Source organism: Ailuropoda melanoleuca, chromosome 11 (assembly GCF_002007445.2).
Source record: "Ailuropoda melanoleuca isolate Jingjing chromosome 11, ASM200744v2, whole genome shotgun sequence".
Taxonomy (NCBI): Eukaryota; Metazoa; Chordata; class Mammalia; order Carnivora; family Ursidae; genus Ailuropoda; species Ailuropoda melanoleuca.
In genome coordinates this window covers 51528655-51553267 of record NC_048228.1, presented here as the reverse complement: position 1 = coordinate 51553267, position 24613 = coordinate 51528655, and the positions used below count along the sequence as shown (strand labels likewise).

General features: G+C 37.9%; 1 protein-coding gene across 2 annotated transcripts in view; it reads left to right on the top strand.

Annotated features, from left to right (window-relative positions):
• Positions 1-24613, top strand: part of USO1 (USO1 vesicle transport factor) — an 87630-nt gene that overhangs the window by 12809 nt on the left and 50208 nt on the right. For both annotated transcript variants that reach the window (XM_011224883.3, XM_002919160.4), the window contains exons 2-4: positions 13324-13410; positions 13488-13552; positions 22278-22354. In XM_011224883.3, the coding sequence (XP_011223185.1) occupies positions 13324-13410; positions 13488-13552; positions 22278-22354 (229 nt within the window). The remainder of the gene's footprint in view (positions 1-13323; positions 13411-13487; positions 13553-22277; positions 22355-24613) is intronic.

The window sequence follows — 24613 nt, the reverse complement described above, 5'->3', positions numbered from 1 at the left end:
TGCATAATATAAACTAATTGAAGAACTACTGTCTTTTGAGTTTTTCCTTATTCCCCCTTTCTGATCCTTCTAAATAAAACTAACTCTGGTCAAATTTTATTCAAATACATATTTTCTCTCTAGAACTGTTTTTTGTTAATAAATACTATTCTGTTGTTTAATGCAAGAGTCACAGGGGCTCCTGGGTGGCACAGCGGTTAAGCATCTGCCTTCGGCTCAGGGCGTGATTCCGGTGTTGTGGGATCGAGCCCCACATCGGGCTCCTCCACTGTGAGCCTGCTTCTTCCTCTCCCACTCCCCCCGGCTTGTGTTCCCTCTCTTGCTGGCTGTCTCTATCTCTGTCAAATAAATAAATAAATAAACTCTTTAAAAAAAAAAAAATAGCTTTAAAAAAAAAAAAGAGTCACAAACTCAGATCCCAACAGTGTCCGTTGGGTACCACATCATTGTTCAATCCAGCAGGTCAGGTTAGAAGAGAGCAGAGGTCTGGATGAAACTGGAGCCTGCACCTCGTGACTTGACGGTGTAGATGGAGCCCAACTCCAGCCAGTTGTTGCCTGTAGAAATGTAGGCTCAGAGAGCCAATTTAATGTAATGGTTAAGCACTCAAACTGCTTGGCTTTGAGTTCCATCCAGCCACTTAACTAGTTTTGTGAACTTGGACTTACTGTGCCTGTTTCCTCACCTCTAAAATCTGAATAATAGCAGTGCCTATTTTATTGGGTTTTCGTGTAGATTAAATGAGTTGAAAGATACATTGTTCTTTAGAACAGACTGGCACATACTAAGTGCTATATATTGCCATATTTTAACAATTCTGAGATGCACATTAGCATGCAAACATCTCTGAAATCAGGTTGCATCCTGTAATTACAGTTGGCAATATTTCTTTTTTCTTGGTGTTACATTAAAAACTGGTGGATCTTGGGGTTCCTGCCTGGCTCAGTCAGTGAAGCATACGACTCTCAACGTGGGTTTGGGAGTTCAAGCCCCACGTTGGACGTAGAGATTATTTTAAAAAAAACGATGAATCTTATAATTGATGGCTTCTTAAATTGTATGAAATACAGTATTAGCTATCAGGCTAATTTTCTTCAAGAAGAGGTGGAAATCTGGATTTTTATATGACATCTTTCAATTTTGAAATGTTGGCTTAAAAATTATTTCAAACAGTGTCATAGGCCACATAGATTTTTCAAATAGCGTACCAAACAAATACATTATTACTTATTAGGTAAAATTAAGTATTTTTAACTTAATCTAAGTTTTGAATATTAAGTAGCCTTAGAGTTTATCTAGTTTTTTCTTCCATCTTGCAGACGATGATACAGACTTAGAAAGACTATATTTAAGTTTCAGTCAATCCTTGTTATTCATGGATTCCATATTGGCAAATTCGCCTATGTGCTAAAATTTGTTTGTAACTCCAGAATCAGAATCAGTACATGTAGCACTTTCAGGTCATTTGCAGACATGTGTAAGGAAGTGAAAAATTTGAGTCACCTGATGTGTATGTCCCCATTTGAGGTCAAAGAAAGAGATATTCTGCCTTCTTATTTCAACTCTCATATTAAACCGGTGTCCTTTTCACAGTCTATTTAGTGTCATGTTTTTTGCATTTTTGTCCTTTTTGTTTGTGATTTCACTGTTAAAAATGACCCCCAAGTATAATGTGGAAGTGCTGTCTAGTGTTCCTAAGTACAAGAAGGCTGTGGTGTTTTCACAGAGAAAATATGTGTGTTAGAGAAGCTTCCTTCAAGCATGAGTAATAGTGCTGGTGGCTGTGAGTTCAGTGTTAATGAATCAAGGACATGTATTGAAAAAGACATCTTTAAAGAAATACACATAAAACAAGGTTATGTATTGGATTGATTGAGGAAAATGTGACCACAGACTCACAGGAACTCAGCCCTGTATTTCTCTTAAATGGAAAGGTTCAGTATCTGCTAATTCATGCTTTATGGTCACTTATAGAACATAGAACTACATGAATGACAAGAATCAACTGTATTCAGAAAGTAGATGAACAGTGAGTCATCAGGAGCTATGGTAGAGCACATAATAGAATAAAAGCGAGGTCTAATATATTCCGGAAATTTCTTTAAAATTTTCTGCTTAGTTATTGAAGCAATAGTGAAAACATGCTTATTATAAATAATTCACATCAGTATGTAGTCTAAAATTGCCCCTTTCTTCTTCCCTTCACAATTTCATTTCCTATTACCAGGGGTAATTGCTGGTAAAGTTTAGCATCATGCTTCCAGAATGTTTTCTTTGCATTTACCAATATGTTTATTATACAAATGATTTCCTTTTGAAGAGTGGCATTATATTCATATATATATATATATATATATATATCTGTATCTGTATCTGTATTTTTTTTTTTAATTTATTAGGGGTCCCTGAGTGCCACAGTTGCTTAAGCATCTGACTCTTGGTTTTGGCTCAGGGTCCTGAGATTGAGTCCTGCATCAGGCTCCATGCTCAGTTGGGAGTCTGCTTGGGATTCTGTCTCCCTGTGCCCTCCCCCACCCAAATAAATAAATAAATAAATCCTTTAAAATTTTAATAGTAGGTATTAGGATATTTCTATTCACTAATTAGTAAACAGATTTTTTTCTCCACAGAGTTTATTTGTTTTTAAAGATTTTATTTATTTATTTGAGAGAGAGCGAGCTTGTGAGCAAGAGAGCACAAATAGGGGGAGCACAGAGGGAGAGGGAGAAGCAGACTCCCACTGAGCAGGAACCCCGATATGGGGCTCAATCCCAGGACCCTGAGATCATGACCTGAGCCAAAGGCAGCTGCTTAACTGACTGAGCCACCCAGGTGCCCCTCCCCACAGAGTTTTAAAAATAATTTCTTTTCTTTTTTTAGATGTATTTATTAGAGAGAGAGAGAGAGAGGGAGAGAGAGAGCACAAGCAGGGGCAGCAGCAGGGAGAGGGAGAAGGAGGCTCTCTGCTCAGCAGAGAGCCCAACCCCTGGAATCATTACCTGACCAAAGACAGATGCTTAACGTACTGAGCCACCCAGGCGCCCCTGCCATCATGTTCATGAGAGTGTTGAGGACTCAGACTAGAGTCTGTGACTTCAAATACCCAGTAAATGTATGAATTTTGCTTTAAACTACAAGTTGGCTTCCTTGGTTGGTTTCTGAGATAGTGAGTTGCTAGTAACAAAGTCCCTCACCTCAGGATCCCATTTGGGACACTGAATACATTTATCCTTTAACTCTAAAATACTGCCCTTTTCCCTTCTGATAGTATAATGTAATCATTCACTCTGCTTCCCTACTTTTCCACTTGCTTTGTTCTTGTTACTCATTACCTACACTTCCGCCTGTATCCAAATCAGTGCTTAACTTGGGGCCCTCTGACCAACTAGGTTATGTAAAGTAGTACTCTCCACCTGATCACGGTCTCATTTCCCTGATTATTTCCCTTGTCATGCTTATCACTTTATCTCTTGATCTTGCTTTTTAAAATTTATTTTGTAGTCTCCTTGCCATTATCTTTTCATTAGAATAGGCACCTGCTATAGTGGCTCACTGCTGTTCCCCCAGAGTAGAATTTTTGCAGTGCCTTTCAAAATATTAAGCACTTTAATAATATTTCTCAAACTGTCTGTGGTGAAAGACCAGTTGCTTTAGCTGTTGGCTTGTTGTTGTTGTTGTTTAATGCAATTAACTGCAGACCAATACTTTTGTGAAATACAATAAAAATGAATGGCTGGGAAAATGGAATGACAGTATACATACACATACTCGTGTGCGTAAGAACATTAAGCCCTGGGTTTTTTGTTGTTGTTGTTGTTCAATAGATATAAAATTATTAGTTGTTGTAGAAGTTTCTACATGCTTAGTCCCAGTTTCTGAACTGAGCTTGTTACCACTGCTTTCTGGTTGCACTGATCATAGATCCCTTGAGGGTGGCAGCACTCTAATATTTGTTGAATGAATGAACGAAATCACCCACTTAGGATGATGGTACTGAATCCTTCAGATATATTGCTCCTTTGACCTTTGTCCTTGCCAAAACCCAGAGTATTTGCTGAGATATAGAAGAGTGATTGCTGATTCATGATATCAGACTTCAGCTAGCTTAATCGCTGCTACTTTTTTATTTTCTAATTATATCTTTTAAAAAACACTATTTGATTACATGTTTAAAGAAAAGCTGTAGAAGTTGAATCCCAGACAGTGGCTGTTCCAGACGTTTTATTCTTCAGAGCCCCAGCCTCTTACATTCAGTTCTTTCAATTATTCTTTTGCCTTATTTGTCCCTCCAGCTCTTTGCCCATTACCATCACCCTAATACTTTTTTCTTAACCTTATTCTTTGTCTGTTATAATGAGCTGACGTCTTTTTTCTCTCTCTAGTTTCCAGTTTGTCCTTATTATCTCAGCTGAGTTAATTCTAAAAAAGTGAGTATGTATTGAGGTGCCTGGCTTGCTCAGTTGGTGGAGCCTGTGACTCTTGATCTCGGGGTTGTTGGTTCAAGCCCCATGTTGGGTGTAGAGATTACTTAAAAATAAAATCTTTTTAAAAAAGGAAGTGCGAATATATTAATTTTTGTAGTTTTTCTGAAGTACTTACAGAGAGTGCTGATTTTTTAAAATGCTTGGTAGGGGTTTTGGGTTTTGTTTTGTTTTGTTTTTTGGTAGCTTCTGATTATAGCTTTCCCAAAGTAAAGCTCCAACTCCCTTAGAACAAGGGACTACACTGGCTGAGCAGTTAAGTCAAAGGCTTATCAGGGTCCTTAGTGGGCTGTAGTGTAAGTAAAACCTATTCATAACTGCATTTCAATCTCCCCCTATTTACAAAAAAAAAATCTTGCTGTCCATGTAGTTTGCAACAGTAACTCAGATTCACATTTTTCTGCGTAGGAGGCAATATAGGCTATTAGAATATGGGCCTTAGAGTGGGAACATCTGCAGCTTGGCTAGAGAGAATCTGAACTGCCACCAAACTGGCAGTGTATTTTGGGATGTATTGCTTTGCCTTAGTTTCTTCTATAAAACGAGTTTATTAGCTTAGGTATTGCATCAGCTGCTATAACAGAGGCCAGAAAATGGGTCTAACCAAAATAAAAGTTTACGTCTAAACTAGCTAAAGTCCAGATTAGAAGGCAATCCCTAGGGTAGGATAGTTCTTCTCTTCAGGGTGGTCCAGGGGCCCAGTTGCTGCTTTTTATCTTGTGCTGCCATTCCCTAGGATGCTGCCCTTGTTCGAATTGTTGAAGTTACCTCATTACCACCAGGGTCAAGTTCCAGGTTGAGGGAAAGAGAAAGACGAATGAAGAACAAATAGCTTCCTTTTAAAAAATATATATATTTTTTATTTATTTCTTTATTTATTTGAGATAGAGATAGAGCAAGAGAGGGAGAGAGAGCACGAGTACAAACCAGGGGTAGGGGTTTGGGGGGAGGTAGAGGAGAGGGAGAAGCAGGCTCTCCACAAGCAGGGAGCCCAACGCAGGACTTGATCCCAGGACCGTGGGATCAGGACCTGAGCTGAAGGCAGATGCTTAACCAATTGAGCCATCAAGGTGCTCCAAATAGCTTCCTTTTAAAGACAAGGGTGTAACCTGGAAGGTACTGGCAACTTATTGGCCAGAATATAGTCACTGTCTATGCCTAGATGCATGGAAGACTTGGAAAGTAGTCTAGGTAGACAGTCATGTGCCCAGCTAAAACACTGGGGGTTCTAATAACTGAAAGGAGAAAATGGAAATGAGGGATACTTATGCTGCATTGAGTTGGTTTTTCAAGTAAGTAATAAATGGCATTAATGGTCTTTGAGATCTATAATTTCTGAATATAAGTTAAGCATTCTTGTGCTACAAAATGGTAACTATCAACTGAAAAATATAGACAGTGTTTGGCCTAAAACATGGCTAAATCTTTGTAAGGTTTGGAACATATAATATGTTTTCCTTTCATTTGGTTTCAGTTGTCTGTAAAGAGTAGCAGTGTAGCACTTTGTCATAGAGAGGTCAGGTATTCAGAAACTTCAGCCATCTGGAATATTAACAGGAGGTAGTGGGCTTTCCTGTAGCAAAAGTAGAAGTTGCAAGATCCGTGTACTCAATCTTTTTTTTTTTTTTTTTTAAAGATTTTATTTATTTATTCAACAGAGAGAGACAGCCAGTGAGAGAGAGAACACAAGCAGGGGGAGTGGGAGAGGAAGAAGCAGGCTCACAGCAGAAGAGCCTGATGTGGGGCTCGATCCCATAACGCCGGGATCACGCCCTGAGCTGAAGGCAGACGCTTAACCGCTGTGCCACTCAGGCGCCCCCCGTGTACTCAATCTTGATTTCAAGCCTGAGTGCTTTTTGGTTATAGAAAAATTATATTAGTATCTGGCTTAATTATCAAATTCTTGCTCAGTAGCAAATTAAAATCTGTAAAATTTGAATGGTCTGTTAAAAACATATATGATAGAAGTGACAGCCAAAAGCCTGATAGGATAGAAGAATAATACTAAAAAGTCATAAGAAGTTTGGTAATAATAGAGTATGTTAATGTTTATTGATCATTTATAGGTACCAGGTACTAGGCAAAGCCTTTTATATTCATTACTTCATTTAACACCTAAGACATCCCCATATATGATACTGGAGAGGACTTAGGTTTAAATGCTAAGAAAGCTTATAATTATGTTCTTTGTTTAAGAAGACAGGGAAGCTTGTAATTAATTTTAGATTACTATCAGAGATAACTAAAATGAAAAGACCATTTCAGTGCCTGACCAGAGATATCTGAAATAGTTCATTCTAATGGTTCTAGATAAATAAGTTGTTCCTATATTCACCTTGATTCTCATTGGTTTGCAGTATGGTTGACTGCTTTGAGTTTATCTTAAGTTGCAAGAAAGTTCAGGCTTAAATCCCCAATTTGGAAGAATATGTAGTTGGCATTAAAACTCAGGTTTAATAGATAAAAAGCATGTTTATAGTCTTAAAAATAGTCTTGATAAATACTTACTCAAACTCAAGAATGGATTTTATTTCTGTAAGTGTAAATAGTACACTTCAAAATAGTGATTAATTTTAATATATTTTTTTTAAGATTTTATTTGTTTAGAGATAAAGACAGCACGAGCAGGGGGGAGAGGCAGAGGGAGAGGGAGAAGCAGACTCCCTGCTGAGCAGAGAGCCCCATGTAGGGCTCCGTCCCAGGACCCTGAGATCATTACCTGAGCCAAAGGCAGACGCTTAACAGACTGAGCCACCTGGGTGCCCCAATTTTAATATTTTTAAGTTACATTTTGCAACTACCTAAAAATAGTGATTTGCTCATTAATCAGAGCTTATTGAAACAGATACTTTGAACTCATTAGAAAAGAAATATATTTTTAGCTAACACTCTAATCTTACATATTCTTATTTTTTCCCCACATTATTTTAGGTGGGTCATCATTCCCAGAAATGGCGAATTATTGTAAAAGGGAAAGGTTTCATATTTTAGAAAATCTCCTTTGGTGTCTTATTTTAATAGAACAAATATATATATTTGTATGTGTGATATAAAAATTACTTTTTTGGTTCATAAATGTATAAAATTAAAAAACTCAAATTAGACCAGTTTTGTTATTGTGAATATGAAATGCTATTTTATACATTAAAATATGTGCAGTTATAAAGAAGTAATATTCTGTGCCTGAAATTCCTTCCCCATATTGTCTGATGAACTACTTATCCTTTAATTCTTGACTCAATCACGGCATCCTTTATATACCATTCTTTGGTTGTTGTTGTTGTTAAGATTTTATTTATTTGTCAGAGGAGAGAAAGAAGCACAAGCAGGGAGAGTGGCAGGCGGAGCAGGCAGAGGGAGAAGCAGGCTCCCTGCTGAGCAAGGAGTGCAGGGATTTGGGACTGGATCCCAGGACTCTGGGATCATGACCTGAGCCAAAGGTAGACACTTAACCTGACTGAACCACTCAGGCATCTCCTTATACACCATTCTTAAGCAGTATCTGTCTTAATCTGTTTGGGCTGCTATAACAAAAATACCACAGTGTGGGTGGCTTAAACAACAGACATTTATTTCTCACAGTTCTGGAGTCTGGGAGGTCCAAGATCAAGGCATTGGTAGATTGTGTGTCTGCTGAGGGCCTGCATTCTGGTTCATACATGACCATCTTCTCACTGTGTCCTCACTTGGCAGAAAGGGTGAGGGAACTTTCTGGGGTTTCTTTTATAACGGCACAAATCCCATTCATGAGGGTTCCACCCTCATTACCTCATCACTTTCCCAACATCCCCTCTCCTAATACCATCACATTAGGGGTTAGGATTTCTAAATTTGCATTTGGGGGGGACATAAACATTCATAGTATTCATAGTATTTTGAATAGCATCTTTAAAAGATGAATTCAGTCAGCCATGAAAATAGCCTAGAAATTCCAATAAAACATAAATCATTTCATTTTACTCCATTATTCTTTTTTGTTTATAAAGGTAATACCTGTTTTATCAGAATTCAAACATGAGAAATAATGTAAAAAAATGAACATTTCCAACAATCTACAAATGACAATATGGTACAGTCTTAATTTTTTCTATACATATTCACATTGTTTATTAATGGTATATATATATATTTTTTAACTTGTTTTTTTTTTAATTTTATTTATTTGAGAGTGAGAGAGAGGGCACAACAGCAGGGTGAGGGGCAGAGGGAGAAGCAGACTCCCGGCTGAACAGGGAGCCCCTTTGTGGGACTCAATTCCGGGGCTCCAGGGTCATGCCCTGAGGTGAAGGCAGACGCTTAATTGACTGAGCCATCTAGGCGCCCCTATTGATGGTATTATTTTAAATCTAAATGAACTAATGCTAAACATTCTGCTTATAGTTTTCTTTTTCTTTTTTTTTTTTTCCACTTAATGTATCTGGGACATCTTTTCATATAGTAAAAATGGATCGACTTCATTCATGTAATCAACCACATAGTCTATGTGTACTGTATGTTAATTAACTGTTCCCTGCTTGATGGATGAATCTTTATATCCCCCCCAACTTTTTTTTCCAGTAAATTGCAGAAATTTATTGCTCACAGTTCTGGAGGCTGGAAGTCTGATATCAGGGTACCAGGTTTCAGACTTCTTATATTCTTATGTGGTGGAAGCTGAATTTCCTTTTTAGCTATTAAAAGTACTGCTACAAAGAACATCCTAGTATAAAACATTGTGTAATTGTGGGGGTGTTTTAAAGGGTAAATTCCCAGAAGTAGGAATGCCTGGTTAAAAAAAGGGTATGAACATTTTAAGTTCTAATAGCTTTTGCCAAATTGCCACTTTTTTAGGTTACTTTCCCCATGATAGAATATAAGCAAGTTAATCTGTGTCCTTGCCTACCGTAGGTAGTTGTTGTATTTTTTTTTAAGATTTTATTCATTTATTTAGAGAGTGTGCGAGCAGGGGGAGGGGCAGAGGAAGAGAGAATCTCAAACCTACTCCACACTGAGTGAGGGGCTTGTTCTCACAACCTGAGATCACAACCTGAGCCGAAATCAAGAGTCCGGCACTTAACCAACTGAGCCATCTTGGCGACGCAGTTGTTCTGTTTAAAAAAATCATTTTGTTGGGGTGCCTAGCTAGCTTAGTCCATAGAGCGTGTGACTCTTCATCTCAGGCTTGTGAGTTTAAGCTCCACATTGGGTGTAGAAATTGCTTCAAAATCAAATCTTAAAAAAGAAATAAAAATCATTTTATTAAAGTATATATAGAAAAGTATGCATGTAAACCTGAACACACCTATGTAACTGGCACCCAGATCAGAAGAGAACATTACCAGAACCCAAAGTCACCTTTGTGCTCCTATTCAGTCACTGCTTAGCTCCATGAATAACCACTATTCTGACTTCTAATAGTACAGATTAATTTTGCCTGTTTTTTTTATAAAAATGAAATCATATAGTATTTGTATTTGGTACTACAATTTAATTTTAATCTTAGTCTGGTAAGTAAAAATAACCTCATTGCTATTTTAACTTGTATTTATCTTTTTTTTTTTTTAAGATTTTATTTATTTATTTGACAGAGAGAGAGAGACAGCGAGAGAGGGAACATGAGCAGGGGGAGTCTGGGTCTTGATCCCAGGACCCTGGGATCATGACACGAGCTGAAGGCAGATACTTAATGACTGAGCACCCAGGCGCCCCATTAACTTGTATTTATCTTAATAACAACTGAGATTATCTTTGTGTGTATCTGAAAGCTTTTTTAAAAAATTAACAAGGCTCAAATATTAGCATATTTGGAACACAGAAAGGACTGAAAATAAAAACAAAGCAAACCCCCAAACTCTAGGATTACCATCATCTTGCGCCAATATTCCTAAAGCTAAGTTTCTCCATCAGCATCAAGTAGATTTCAAGTGTCCACATTCAACAAATAATTGAAGAGTTTCTAGACGTGGAAGATCATGTTTTGACACAAATCTTTATATACACTAACCAGAGATGAGACTGAGGCTGAGGCTGAAGTTCAAGACCTGCATGGTACTGGGACTCAGTACTCCATAGGAGATGGGAATTATAGATCTAGAACCAGTGCTCGAGGTTTGGGGCTAGGAAAAAGCAGAAAATGCCTATAAACGATTTCCTATTCATACTGTCAGTTATAAACTACCTAGAAAAAACTTGTACAAGACCCAAGCAGAGGAAATTAGTCATACTTAGGAAAACTATTTTTGGCCTAAGAAATTCCATAAGCTGAGAGTAACAAGCTTCATGTTTTCAAGAGATAATTATGTAATTTTCCTAATGGTAAAAAAAAAAAAAAAAAATTGTGGTAGAAACAAATCAACCAGTTTAATAAAGAGAAAGTTGTATTGTTTGCATTTTGGAAAGTCAGTGTAATTATTATGAAAGTAAATGCAACTTAAGGTAGAATAATTTCTAAATGTGAGCAGTTAGAATAAATAAAATCAAAAAGTAAGGCTAGGCTTGGTTATCATACTATATCTGCAGTATGAAGAAATGCAAATCAGCATAGTAAAGTCTTAGAAATCCTGCAGTGCAGAAACCTATTTAATTTTGTATAACCTTGTGTTTCCTGCTGCTTCTGTGATCATTAGAAATCTATTAATATCTTCTGGGACACTAGAAGTCTGCAGAACATAATTTGGAGCACACTATATGTATTTAAACACCACTAATTCAGATACATAGGGTGCAAAAGTGTGAGTGATATGCCAAACTATTATTTTTAGATTCTTAGTAAGAACTGTCACTAAAGAGTGAATGATATAACCTGAAATAGTAACTGTTAGAACTTTAAAGGACCTGAGTATCATGGTTTTAAAAACTGTTCTTTATCAGATGTTTTCAAATATTTTCATCCAGAGTGCCTGGTGGCTCAGTTGATTAAGCATCTGCCTTCAGCTCAGGTCATGATCTCAGGGGCCTGGGACTGAGCCCCAGCATTGGCCTCCCTGCTCAGCAGGGATTCTGCTTCTCTCTCTCCCTCTGCCCCTCCCCCCTGCGTGTGTGTGTGTGTGTGTGTGTGTGTGTGTGTGTGTGCTCTCTCTCTCTTGCTTTCACTCTCAAATAAATAAAATCTTTAAAAAAGCCAAATATTTTCATCCAGTCTGTGGCTTATCTTCGTTTTTTTTTTTTTAATTTAAGACATGCAGTTAATTCTTATACCTGCTACAATTTTTTTTTTATTTCTGTTTTTTTGAGAGAGAGCGGAGGGGTGGGGGCAAGGGGTGTGGAGGTGGGAGGGCAGAGAAAGAGAATTTTTTTTTTAAGATTTTATTTATTTATTTGAGAGAGAGTACAAGCAAGGGCAGGCAGAGGGAGAAGCAGGCCCCCCTCTGAGAAAAGAACTGGATTCGGGACTCAGTCCCAGGACCCTGAGACCATGACCCCAGCCAAAGGCAGACGCTTAACCAACCGAGCCACCCCGGGCGTTCGGGGAGAGAATCTCAAGCAGACTTCCTGGTCAGCATGGAGTCTGTTGCAGGGCTCCGTCTCATGACCTGAGATTGTGACCTGAGCCGAAATCAAGAGCTGGAGTCTTTTTTTTTTTTTTAAAGATTTTATTTATTTATTTGACAGAGGGAGAGACAGCCAGCGAGAGAGGGAACACAAGCAGGGGAGTGGGAGAGGAAGAAGCAGGCTCCCAGCGGAGGAAACTGATGTGGGGCTCAAACCCAGAACGCCAGGATCACGCCCTGAGCTGAAGGCAGACGCTTAACCACTGCGCTACCCAGGCGCCCCAAGAGTTGGAGTCTTAATCAACTAAGTTACCCACGCTCCCCTGCAGGATTTTTTCAATGCAATTTTACATACATAGTTTGGTACTTTTGCTTCAGTGGGCTCATAATTTACATCTAGTTTTACAACTTGCTTTTCTTTTTTTCCCCACTGTTTATTATCATAGTATTTTCCCATCAGTACAGTTAATTGTTTTGAGTAGTTGCGTAGTATTCTATCAAAGAATGTACTACAATTTATTTAGTTTTTCTTCTTTTGGTGGACAGTTGTTTCCAGTTTTTTTCTATTGTAAATAACGCCGGAAGGTTTATTTTAAAATTCATCTTGAACTTTCAATTCCTGCAAATTTATTAAAAGCTTTTATAATAGAAGTATTTCATCTTTATAGATCTTGAGGCACACTTAAAACAAAATTTTTGATATATCAGTTCTTGCTTTTCTTGTTCAAATACTTCGTAGAAACATTAGGGTGAAGTTTTAATGTAAACAAGTATTTTAAAAATTTTTCTATTTTATTTTTTCAATTTTTTAAAAGATTTTATTTATTTATTTGACAGAGAGAGAGAGTGCAAGCAGAGGGAATGGCAGGCAGAGGAAGAGGGAAGAGCAGGCTCCCACTGAGCAGGGAGCCCGATATGGGGCTCGATCCCAGGACACTGAGATCATGACCTGGGCCGAAAGCAGACACTTAACGACTGAACCACCCAGGCATCCCTAAAAATTTTTTAAAACAACTTCCCATCTTCTACCATAACCCTGCTTCTCTCTTGGCTCAAACAGTTGTAAATGGCATGTTTGGAAAGTTCTGATTCTACTAATGATTTCTCTTAATTCCTCAACTTATATGACTTATTTAACTTCTCTTCCACCATTTTTCTTTTTCAGGAGTCTGTGAAAAATCTGTTTCTCTGAAATAAGATTATAAAACCACCTAAATAGTTACTTAGATTTGATAAAGACCATTTCCATGACATCCCGTTTGTTGATTTTTTTTTTTCCAAAATTAAATGGTATAAATTTAAGGGGGAACTGCATGTTTTTTTTGTTTTTGTTTTTTGGATTCCATTAATGCTATTTCATTTTTCCATGACAGATTCAAAAGCTTTGTGACAGAGTGGCTTCATCTACTTTACTAGACGATCGAAGAAATGCTGTGCGTGCTCTCAAATCATTATCTAAGGTCAGTAATGCTTTATCACTTACTAAGTTTATTAAGTTAGACATTTATTACTTTAACAACATTTTTCTTTTATGCAGAAATACCGCTTGGAAGTGGGTATACAAGCTATGGAACATCTTATCCATGTGTTACAAACAGATCGGTAAGTCTTTTTTAATGATTTTTCTCCCTAATTTTTCTTGCAATTTTAATTAATTTGTTTTAGAGTCACTGTTCTAGAAATGATTAACTTATTAAGGTTATTAAGTTTTTATTGTCAGTTGTTTCAATAAATACTGGACACAAGGTGCAAACCATTGTGCTAAGCATTAAGACAGACATAATCTCAGGGGTTGAAATCTTTCCATTATATAAAAATGAAGTGAAGTGACTTCTCATTAAAAACTGAAGATTTGGGGTTTGAATTGGGCAATTGGATGTTTTGATATTCACTTAGATGTACTGTAATACACTATTCTATAATATAATATACATATAATTGTATGTTGGTTATCCAGACTTGCTTTTTTGGAGAAATAAACTGGACTAATAGAGTCAAATGTTAAATCTGAGCATGTCCTAAGAGAAAGGTCACTCAGCCTATTTTTATCTCTTTCAATTTCTCTTTAAGAGATTTTATCTGTGTCTTTTTTTTTTTTTAAGATGTATTTATTTATTTCACAGAGTGAGCACACAGGCGCGAGGGAGGGGCAGAGGGAGAAAGAGACAGATTCTTAAGCAGACTTCATGCTCAGCCCAGAGCCCGATGCAGGGCTCTGTCTCACGATCCCAAGATCACCACCTGACCCAAAACCAAGAGTCAGGCGCTCAACTGACCATGCCACCCAGACGCCCTGCATCTTTGGTTTTAATTAACAACTGTGCATGGATAGCTTTCAAAAATCTTACCTTTGATTAAATATATATTACAACCTTTAACTGCTCAATGGACATTTCTACCATATCAAGATTTCTCAAAGATATCTCAAATTCAGAATGTTCAAGAGTTAATTTATCTCGTTTTCCTTCTCCTAACTCCTTCATCCCACCATCTCCTTCAACTGCCTTTTGACCCAAGTCCAACCTAGTTGGTAGCACCTTTCCGTTCAAGCAAGAAACTATAGGATTCGTGCTGAACTTACCCTCTCCTTAACCCATTATTCTCATCTAGACCAAAAACCAGCTGGAATCCATGAATTTCTCCCAATTTCCTTTCCTTGTTAATCTTTAGTTCTGGCTTAGTATCAGTGACTGAAACCATTTTCAGAGCCACTGTATTAATTATCTTTATTATTATTATTACTTTTGTTGTATATCAAATTATCTCAGAACTTCGTAGCTCGAAATAATCAATATTTATTTATTACCTCACACTTCCTGTAGATCAGAAATTCAGCAGTGACTTAGCTAGGTGGTTCTGGCTCAGAGTCTCCCATGAAGTTGCAGTCAGGATTTCAGCCAGGACTGCAGTCGTCTGAAGGCTCGATGGAGAAGATCTGTTTCCAAAATGGCTCACTGACCTCGCTGATGGCAGGAGGCTTCATTACCTTACCGTGTTGCTCTACTAGGCTGCTTGAACATCCTTATGATATGGTAACTGGCTTCTCCCAGAACAAGCAATCCTAGAGACAGCAAAGAGAAAACCGCAAGGCCTTTTAGGACTTAGGCTCACAAGTCACATACCAGCAATTCTACCACATTCTGTTTATTAGAAGCAAGTTAATAAATACAGCATATACCTAAGAGGAAGAGAATAGGTTCCATCCCTTGAAGGGATCTGTATCAAAGAGTTTTTCAACATAGTTTAAAATCACCACTACCTCCAAACTGTATTCTTTGCCTCTGATCTTTTTTGTCCCTCCATTCAGTCTGTGCGTTATAAACTGATGTATAAATCTTTTTTTAGTTAATGCATTTCAGCAGCTCAGTGCAATGTGAAGTCTAAGTTCTTTTTTTGTTTTAAGATTTTATTTATTTGTTTGAGAGAAACAGAGAGCGCGCAGCCGGGGGAGGGGCAGAGGGAGAGGGAGAAGCATACTACCTGCAGGGAGCCCAGCTCAGGACTCGATCCCAGGACCCTGGGATCAGACCCTGGGATCATGACCTGAGCCCAAGACAGACGCCCCGCTGACTGAGGCACCCAGACACCCCTGAAGTCTTAAGTTCTTAAAGCAAAGCATATAAGCTTTTTTTTAAAGGTCTTGGTATTGCCTGTCTAACCTCAGAGCCTCTTTTTCAGTTATATTTCAGCAATGCCCAAGTGCTTGTTCATACCAGTTAGGACCTTTCCTCTTCTCAGACAGTACAACCCACATTGGCTACCTTTTCAAAACCAAATAATTCTAATGTATTTAAATAAATGCATTGGATGTGTTAGGATTATCTGTTTTATTGACATCATAGTAAATAACTGTGGTAGGCAGAATAATAGCCCCCCAAGGATGTTCAAATCCTTATTACCACAACCTATGAATGTTACCTTAGAGGGCAAAAGGGACTTTGCCGATGTGATTAAGGACTTTGAGATTGAGAGATTATCCTGAATTTTCCCGGTGGGCCCAGTGTAATCCCAAGGTTTCTTAAAAGTGGAACAGGAATGCAAAGGAGGAGGTCAGAATGAGGTGATATCAAAGATCTCGACCTGTCATTGCTGGCTTCAAAGATGGAGGAAGGGGGCCTCTAGAGAACTGCAAAAGGCACAGAAACAGATTTTCCCCTAGAGCCTATAGAAAGGAAGGGAGCCCTGCTGAGACCTTGATTTTGGTGCAGGGAGACTCATTTCGGACTTCTGACTTCCAGAACTTAAGATAATATATTTGTATTGTTTAAGCCACTAAGTTTGTGGTAATTTGTTATAGCATCAATTGAAAACAATTACAGTAAACTAAAGTTAGTCATCTGCCTTACATAATATTCCAGGTTAGAGAAAATGGATCCTAGATCAAAAAAACTTCAGTGTGATGATTATACATACATATAATCTATAATTTTTCCTTTTTATTCCATGTACATCTTTTCTTACTGAGTCATAGGAAGTTAGTAATGAAATGACTAACATCTCAGTATGGAAAATGGAATGCTTACCTGTTATGTAAAGTGACCTTTATTGTCACTTTAAGTGCACAGCTGAAAATGAATGTGTAGATATTAGATATTCTTTTTTTTAAACATTTAATTTATTTATTAGAGAGAAAGAGAACACAGAGGGAAAGGGAGAAGCAGGCTCCCCGCTGAGCAGAGAGCCTAATGCGGAACTCAATCCCAGGACCCCGGGATCGTGACCTGAGCCAAAGGCAGACGCTTAACCAACTGAGCCACCCAGGCGTCCGGATAGATAAATTTTGAAAGCATGATGGATGGTGATGGCATTTAGAGTGGAAAGTAAGAGTGAGACACAGGACACAATGATTCAGTGAATATGAAGAAGTGATTAGGAGTGATAAAGCTAGGATGATGGACAAAGTGGATCACAAGTAAATCTCGAAGTAGGCTTTAAAAATAATTATTTATAAAAAAATACCGTTTGTCATTTTGTTTTTAGAAGTTTTGAAGAACATCTTTTAAGAGAGTATTAAGGAACTGGGAATAGAAAGAAATTTCATCAAAATGATAAAGAGAATCTGAAAATCCACGCAATGGTGAAAAACTGAATGCTTTCCATGTAAGATCAGGTACAAGATCACAGTGTTCCCTCTAGCCCACCTCTATCCAACACTGACATGGAAGTTCTAGCTAAAGCAGTTGGGCAAGGAAACAAAATAAAAGGCATACAGATTGGAAAGGAAGAAGTAAAATTACACATACTCACAGATGATATGATCTTGTATATAGAAAATCCTTAGGAAAAAACAATCAGAACTAATAAATTCAGCAAAGTTGAAGGTTACGAGCTCAATATAAAAAAACCAATTATATTTCGATACACTAGCAATGAACAATCAGTTAACAGAATTAAGAAAACAATTCCATTTAAGTAACATAAAAATTAAAATACTTTGGAATAAATTTTACTAAAAAAGTACAAGAATTGTACACTGGAAACCGCAACACATTATTGAAAGAAATTACCCGAGACTCAAATAAATGAAAAGACATTCTGTGTTCATGGACAGAAAGAAGGAATATTATTAAGATGGTAGTATATCCCAACTTGATTTATAGATTCATACAATCACTATAAAAATCCTAGTTGCCATTTTTGCAGAAATTAACAAGCTGATGGTCAAATTTGTATGGGAATGCATAGGATCCAGAATAGATCCCAAACTACCTTGAAAAAGAACAAAGTTGAAGGGCTCATATTTCCTGGTTTTAAATACTTAGCACAAAATGATAGTAAACAAGACTTTGTGGCACTGGCATAGGACAGATATATAAATCAAAAAAATAAAAAGGCTAGAAATAAAGCCTAACATACATTTGAACTGATTTTTGGCAAGGATGAAAAGACCATTCAATGGAGAAAATTTCTTCAACAAATAGTGCTGGGACAACTAAGTATTCACTTCACACCATACACAAAAATTAGGTCAAAAGGGATAAAGACCTAAATGTAAGCGCTAAAGCTATAAAGCCCTTAGAAGAAACACAGGCATAAATCGTCAAAACCTTGGCTTAGGTAATGGTTACTTATATATGACACTAAAATCATAAGCAAGAAAAGACAAAACAGATAAACTGGACTTTGTCAAAATTAAAAACTTTTATGCTTCAAAGGACCCTATCAAGAAAGTAAAAAGACAACCCAAAGAATGGGAGAGAGTATATGCAAATCATGTATCTGATAGGGACTTATGTCCAGAATACATATACAGTTCAACAATGAAAAGATAAGCAATCCAATTAGAAACAGGCAAATGGGTGCCTGGGTGACTCAGTCAGTTGAGTGTCTGCCTTTGGCTTGGGTCATGATCCTGGGGTCCTGGGATTGGGCCCTGCGTCAGGCTGCCTGCTTGCGGGGAACCTGCCTCTCCCTCTCCTCCCGCTCGTGCTCTCTCTCTTTCTCTCTCAAATAAATAAATAAAATCTTAAAAAAAAAAAAACCCAAAACAGGCAAAAGATTTGAATATAAATTTCTCCAAAAAAAGTATACAAATGGTCAGTAAGCACATGAAAAGATGTTCAAAATAGGCATTAAGGAAACACATCAAAACCAAGTGAGACACCAAGTTGCACTCACAAGGATGGCTGTTAAGGAAAAAAAAGGGGATAATAACAAATATTGCTGAGGAGAAACTACCTTCAAACACTGCTGGTGGGAATATAAAATGGTATAGCCTCTGGAAATTTAGCAATTCCTCAAAAAGTTAAACATGGAGTTACCACATGACCTGATGGTTTCATTCTTATGTATAAAAAATGTTCACACAAAACTAATACATGAAAATTCATAGCAGCTTTATTCATAACAACCAATAAATGAAAATAGCCCCCAATGTCCATCAGCTGACAAATGGGTAACAAAAGGAGGTATATCCCTTCAGTGGACTATTGAGCCATAAAAAGGGATGAAATGCTAATACATGTTACAACATGGATGAACCCTGAAATACTGTTCTAAGTGAAAGAAGCCAGATACAAAAGCCACATATTACATGATTCCATTTATATGAAATGTTCCAAATTGTCAAACCTATAGACACAGGGGCACCTGGGTGGCTCAGGCGGTTAAGTGGCTGACACTTGATTTCGGCTCAGGTCATAATCTCAGAGTTGTGAGATCAAGCCCTGCATTGGGCTTGTGCTGCGCATAGAGCCTGCTTAAGATTCTCTCTCTTTTCGGGGCGCCTGGGTGGCACAGTGGTTAAGCGTCTGCCTTCGGCTCAGGGCGTGATCCCAGCGTTATGGGATCGAGCCCCACATCAGGCTCCTCTGCTATGAGCCTGCTTCTTCCTCTCCCACTCCTCCTGCTTGTGTTCCCTCTCTCTCTGGCTCTCTCTCTGTGTCAAATAAATAAATAAAATCTTAAAAAAAAAAAAAAAAGAAAAGAAAAAGATTCTCTCTCTTTTCTCTCTCCCTGTGCCCCTCCCCCCCCCCTCAAAAAAAAACTCCCAAAATCTGTAGACATAGAAAGTAGATTAGTGCTTGCCAGGCACTGGGGAGAGAAGGGTATAGGGAATGATAACTAATGGATACAGGATTTCTTTTGATGTGATGAAAATGTTCTGGATTTTGGGGCGCCTGGCTGGCTCAGTCAGTGGAGCTTGCAACTCTTGATCTCAGGGTTGTGAGTTCAAGCCCCATGTTGGGTGTAGAGATTGCTTAAAAATAAAAGCTTTAGGGACATCTGGGTGGCTCAGTCGGTTAAGTGTCTGCCTTTGGGCCAGGACATGATCCCAGATCCTGGGATCAAGTCTCGCATTGGGCTTCTTGCTCCGTGGGGAGACTGCTTCTCCCTCTGCCTGCAGCTCTCCCTGCTTATGCGCTCTTTCTGACAAATAAAATCTTAAAAATATTAAAAAATTAAAGCTTTAAAAAAAAAGCAAAAAGAATGTTCTGGATTTACGTAGTGGTGATAGTTGCACAGGTTATTTACTCTGTGAATATACTAAAGCCACTGAAATGTATACTTTAAAAGGGTGAACTTCATGGAATACAAATTATATCTCAGTTTTTAAAATGACTATCTAGGTGTCATGTTTTGGAAACAGTGAGAAATTAGACAACTTTCAGTCTCTGAGCGTAGGTTTTAAGAAAATGAGCAGTCTCTCCTCAATATGACTATAAAAGAAGCAGACCCACAGACAGATGGAGAGTTTCAGGCTATGTCAAGAAAGGGAACAGAGCTCTCTGTGATGCAGCCAAGGATGAAGGGGATTCAGTGGAAGCATTCTGAGAGTGTTAGTTGGAAAGGCCAGGAGAAGAAGCATGAAACAGTAATGAAGAGGGGCGCCTGGCTGGCTCAGTCTGTAGAGCATGTGACTCTTGATCTCTGGGGTCATGAGTTCGAGCCCAAGGTTGGGCAGAGTTTACTTAAGGACAACAACAAAGCAAACAAAAAAACACTAATGAAGATGAGACATGGAAGGAGATGGCTACAGAATACAGACCTTTCTTTGCATTCCTTGAAGTTAAAAAAAAATAACTCAGAACACTTTGAAAACAGAAAGCAATAAATATCAGAGGCAGGGGCGCCTGGGTGGTGCAGTCATTAGCGTCTGCCTTCGGCTCAGGGCATGATCCTGGTGTTCTGGGATCGAGCCCCACATCAGGCTCCTCCACTAGGAGCCTGCTTCTTCCTCTCCCACTCCCCCTGCTTGTGTTCCCTCTCTCGCTGGCTATCTCTCTCTGTCAAATTAATAAATAAAATCTTTAAAAAAAAATATCAGAGGCAAATGGAAAGGGAATTTAATTTAGCACAAGAAAGGGAATGAAACACAAGAAGGCTCATAGAGGGGCGCCTGGGTAGCGCAGTCGTTAAGCGTCTGCCTTCGGCTCAGGGCGTGATCCCGGCGTTATGGGATCGAGTCCCACGTCGGGCTCCTCTGCTGGGAGCCTGCTTCTTCCTCTCCCACTCCCCCTGCTTGTGTTCCCTCTCTCGCTGGCTGTCTCTATCTCTGTCGAATAAATAAATAAAATCTTAAAAAAAAAAAAAAAAAGAAGGCTCATAGAAGCTTAACTTTGTTGTCTAAGAGGCAAGATAAAATACCAAGCAGCCCTTCCATGATACAATTATAAGTTCATACATTCATCAGCTAATAGTACACCCTACTTCCAAGCATGGTGCCTGGCACATAGTAAATGTGCAGTAAATGTTTTTAAAAATCTATTTCTTGGGGCGCCTGGGTGGCACAGTGGTTAAGCGTCTGCCTTCGGCTCAGGGCGTGATCCCGACGTTATGGGATCGAGCCCCACATCAGGCTCTTCTGCTATGAGCCTGCTTCTTCCTCTCCCACTCCCCCTGCTTGTGTTCCCTCTCTCGCTGGCTGTCTGAATCTCTGTCGAATAAATAAATAAATAATTCTTTTAAAAAAATCTATTTCTTAACGTTTATATCAAGAATATGTAGGGCCACCTGCATGGCTCAATCGGTTAAGCATCTGCCTTCAGCTCAGGTCATGGTCTCAGGGTCCTAGGATCGAGCCCTGCATCCGGCTCCCTGCTTGGTGGAGAGCCTGCTTCTCCCTCTGCCCCTCTCCCTACTTGTGCTCTCTCTCTCTCTCTCCCTCTATCTCTCAAATAAGTAAATTAAATCTTTAAAAAAAAACCACAAAAAAACCAAAAATTGTCTGTCAACAACTACAATCTCATAACTCCCTGATTTTATAAATAATTTTTACCATAAGTTTTTTGTTTTGTTTGTGTGTTTGTTTTTAGAAAATAAAGTATAGAGCAGGGAAACAAATTCTAGTAGTCCAACCAGGGATAACACTGTTAAATATATTTATATCACAAAACATTTATACAAATATAAACACATACCCATAAAATTACCTGGGTTATACTAACTTTGCTGGTTTTAAAGTTGAATTTACTTTAAAAAATTTATTTATAAGTTGTTTTTAAAAAAGTGTATATAGACACACACAGGAATGTAGATGTATTTTTTGCTAAATGGGGTCATTCTGTACATTAATTTTTATATTTAATTATTTTCTACTGGCATTTTATCAAGGGTGTATTAATTACCATGTCATTAAACATTCTTTAAAAATACTGTTTTTCATTGCTGCTATACTTTTTTTTAATATTACACATTTAGGTTGCTTCTAATCTTCCACTATTATAAGTAACCTTTATACATTCTTTAAGTTGGTACTCTGCTATTTTCTTAGCATAGATTTTAGATTAATATTTTATACTATCTTGCTAAATAACTGTCTAAAAATGGTCATAACAGTTTACACTCTAACTAACAGTGTGTAAGTGTAATAATTTCTTTTTTCCAGTTCGGATTCTGAAATAATAGGTTATGCTTTGGACACACTATATAATATAATATCTAATGATGAAGAAGAAGAAGTAGGTAAGTTTCTTTTATTATGTTTTCTTTTTTTTTTTTCCTTCTGTTGTGTTTCTCTACGTAAAATAGCATATGCTATATATCCTGGAGTTGTGCCAATTTTGCTGGTTTTAAAGTTGAATTTATTTTATAAATTTATAAGGGTTTTTTCTTTTTTAACCAATAAAGGAAAGACATATGCTTAGTCCCAGAAAAGTATATTTAAAATGATTGCTTTGTATGTTATTTGGAGATGGAATTAGAGTCTTCTTTTTTATAAAATACTTTTTTTTTCTTTTCTTTTTTTTTTTTTTAAGAGTCGGATGCTTACAGAGCACCTAGGTGATTCAGTTGGTTAAGCATCCAACTCTTGATCTCATTTCAGGTCTTGATCTCAGGGTCATGAATTCAAGCCCTGCGTGAGGCTCCACACTGGGCATTGAGCCTACTTGGAAAAAAAAAAAAAGATGCTTAATCAACTGATCCACCCAGGCATCCCTTTTTTATAAAACATAAATATATATATATATATATATATATTATTTTTTTTTAAAGATTTTATTTATTTATTTGACAGAGATAGAGACAGCCAGCGAGAGAGGGAACACAAGCAGGGGGAGTGGGAGAGGAAGAAGCAGGCTCATAGCGGAGGAGCCTGATGTGGGGCTCGATCCCACAACGCTGGGATCACGCCCTGAGCTGAAGGCAGACGCTCAACCACTGTGCCACCCAGGCACCCCTTTTTTTTTTATTTTTAGATTTCACTTATTTATTTGAGTGAGAGAGTGACAGAGCACGAGCAGGCAGAGGGAGAGGGAGAGGGAGAAGCAGACTCCCCGCTGAGCAGGGAGCCTGATGTGGGACCCGATCCCAGGACATGAGCTAAAGGCAGACACTTAACTGACTGCGCCACCCAGGCGCCCCTGTAAAATATTTTGCCCTTTTTGTATTTGGTTTTAGTTAGGTAGTATAAATATTAGTAATTTCATTTTAAATAAATCATTTTTGGCTATTAAAAAAACAAACTTTTATTTATATGTTATTGTCTGGTGAGCAATATGAAATTAGAGGGGTTTTTCCTAATAAATAAACTTTTAACATAGGACTTTTGTTAATTTATAAAGAGCAACAACTTATTAAATTTAGAAAATTTCTTTACGTCAGTCTGGTGTGAAATGATACAAATCAGTTTAAAATTCACACACTGCTTTGGTACATCTTTCTTTTCCTATTTTAGTTTCATATTACTTGCATATTTAAAATAAGGTAGTCTGTCATCTTACTATATTTTATTGTCAGTATGTGAAATACTTAGCTACAAGTCTATACACATTTCTTTCTATATATTGTAAAAACGTATTCCTTGAGTAAGATTTGACAATGCTATTGAAGAATGCATTCTTCACATCACATTGGCTATTGAAGGACATAGTGGGTGTTTCATTATTCTAGACAACCAGAAAGGTGGGCATATTTGTGTATTTTAGAAGTTTAATTTAGTCTAGAGGAGAACATAGGCAACAACTTCTATGACATCGACCAGAGCAACCTTTTTCACGACACATCTCCAAAGGCAAGAGAAATAAAAGATAAAATGAACTTATGGGACTTTATCAGGATAAAGAGCTTCTGCACAGCCAAGGAAACAGTCAAAAAAACTAAGAGACAGCCCACGGAATGGGAGAATATATTTGCAAAGGACACCACAGATAAAGGACTGGTATCCAAGATCTACAAAGAACTTCTCAAACTCAATACACGAGAAACAAATAAACAAATCATAAAATGGGCAGAAGATATGAACAGACACTTTTCCAATGAAGACATACAAATGGCTAACAGACACATGAAAAAATGTTCAAAATCATTAGCCATCAGGGAAATTCAAATCAAAACCACACTGAGATACCACCTTACGCCAGTTAGAATGGCAAAGATAGACAAGGCAAGAAACAACAATTGTTGGAGAGGATGTGGAGAAAGGGGATCCCTCCTACATTGTTGGTGGGAATGCAAGTTGGTACAGCCACTCTGGAAAACAGTGTGGAGGTCCCTTAAAAAGTTAAAAATTGAACTACCCTATGACCCAGCCATTGCACTACTGGGTGTTTACCCCAAAGATACAGACGTAGTAAAGAGAAGGGCCATATGCACCCCAATGTTCATAGCTGCATTGTCCACAATAGCCAAATCATGGAAGGAGCCGAGATGCCCTTCAACAGATGACTGGATTAAGAAGCTGTGGTCCATATATACAATGGAATATTACTCAGCTATCAGAAA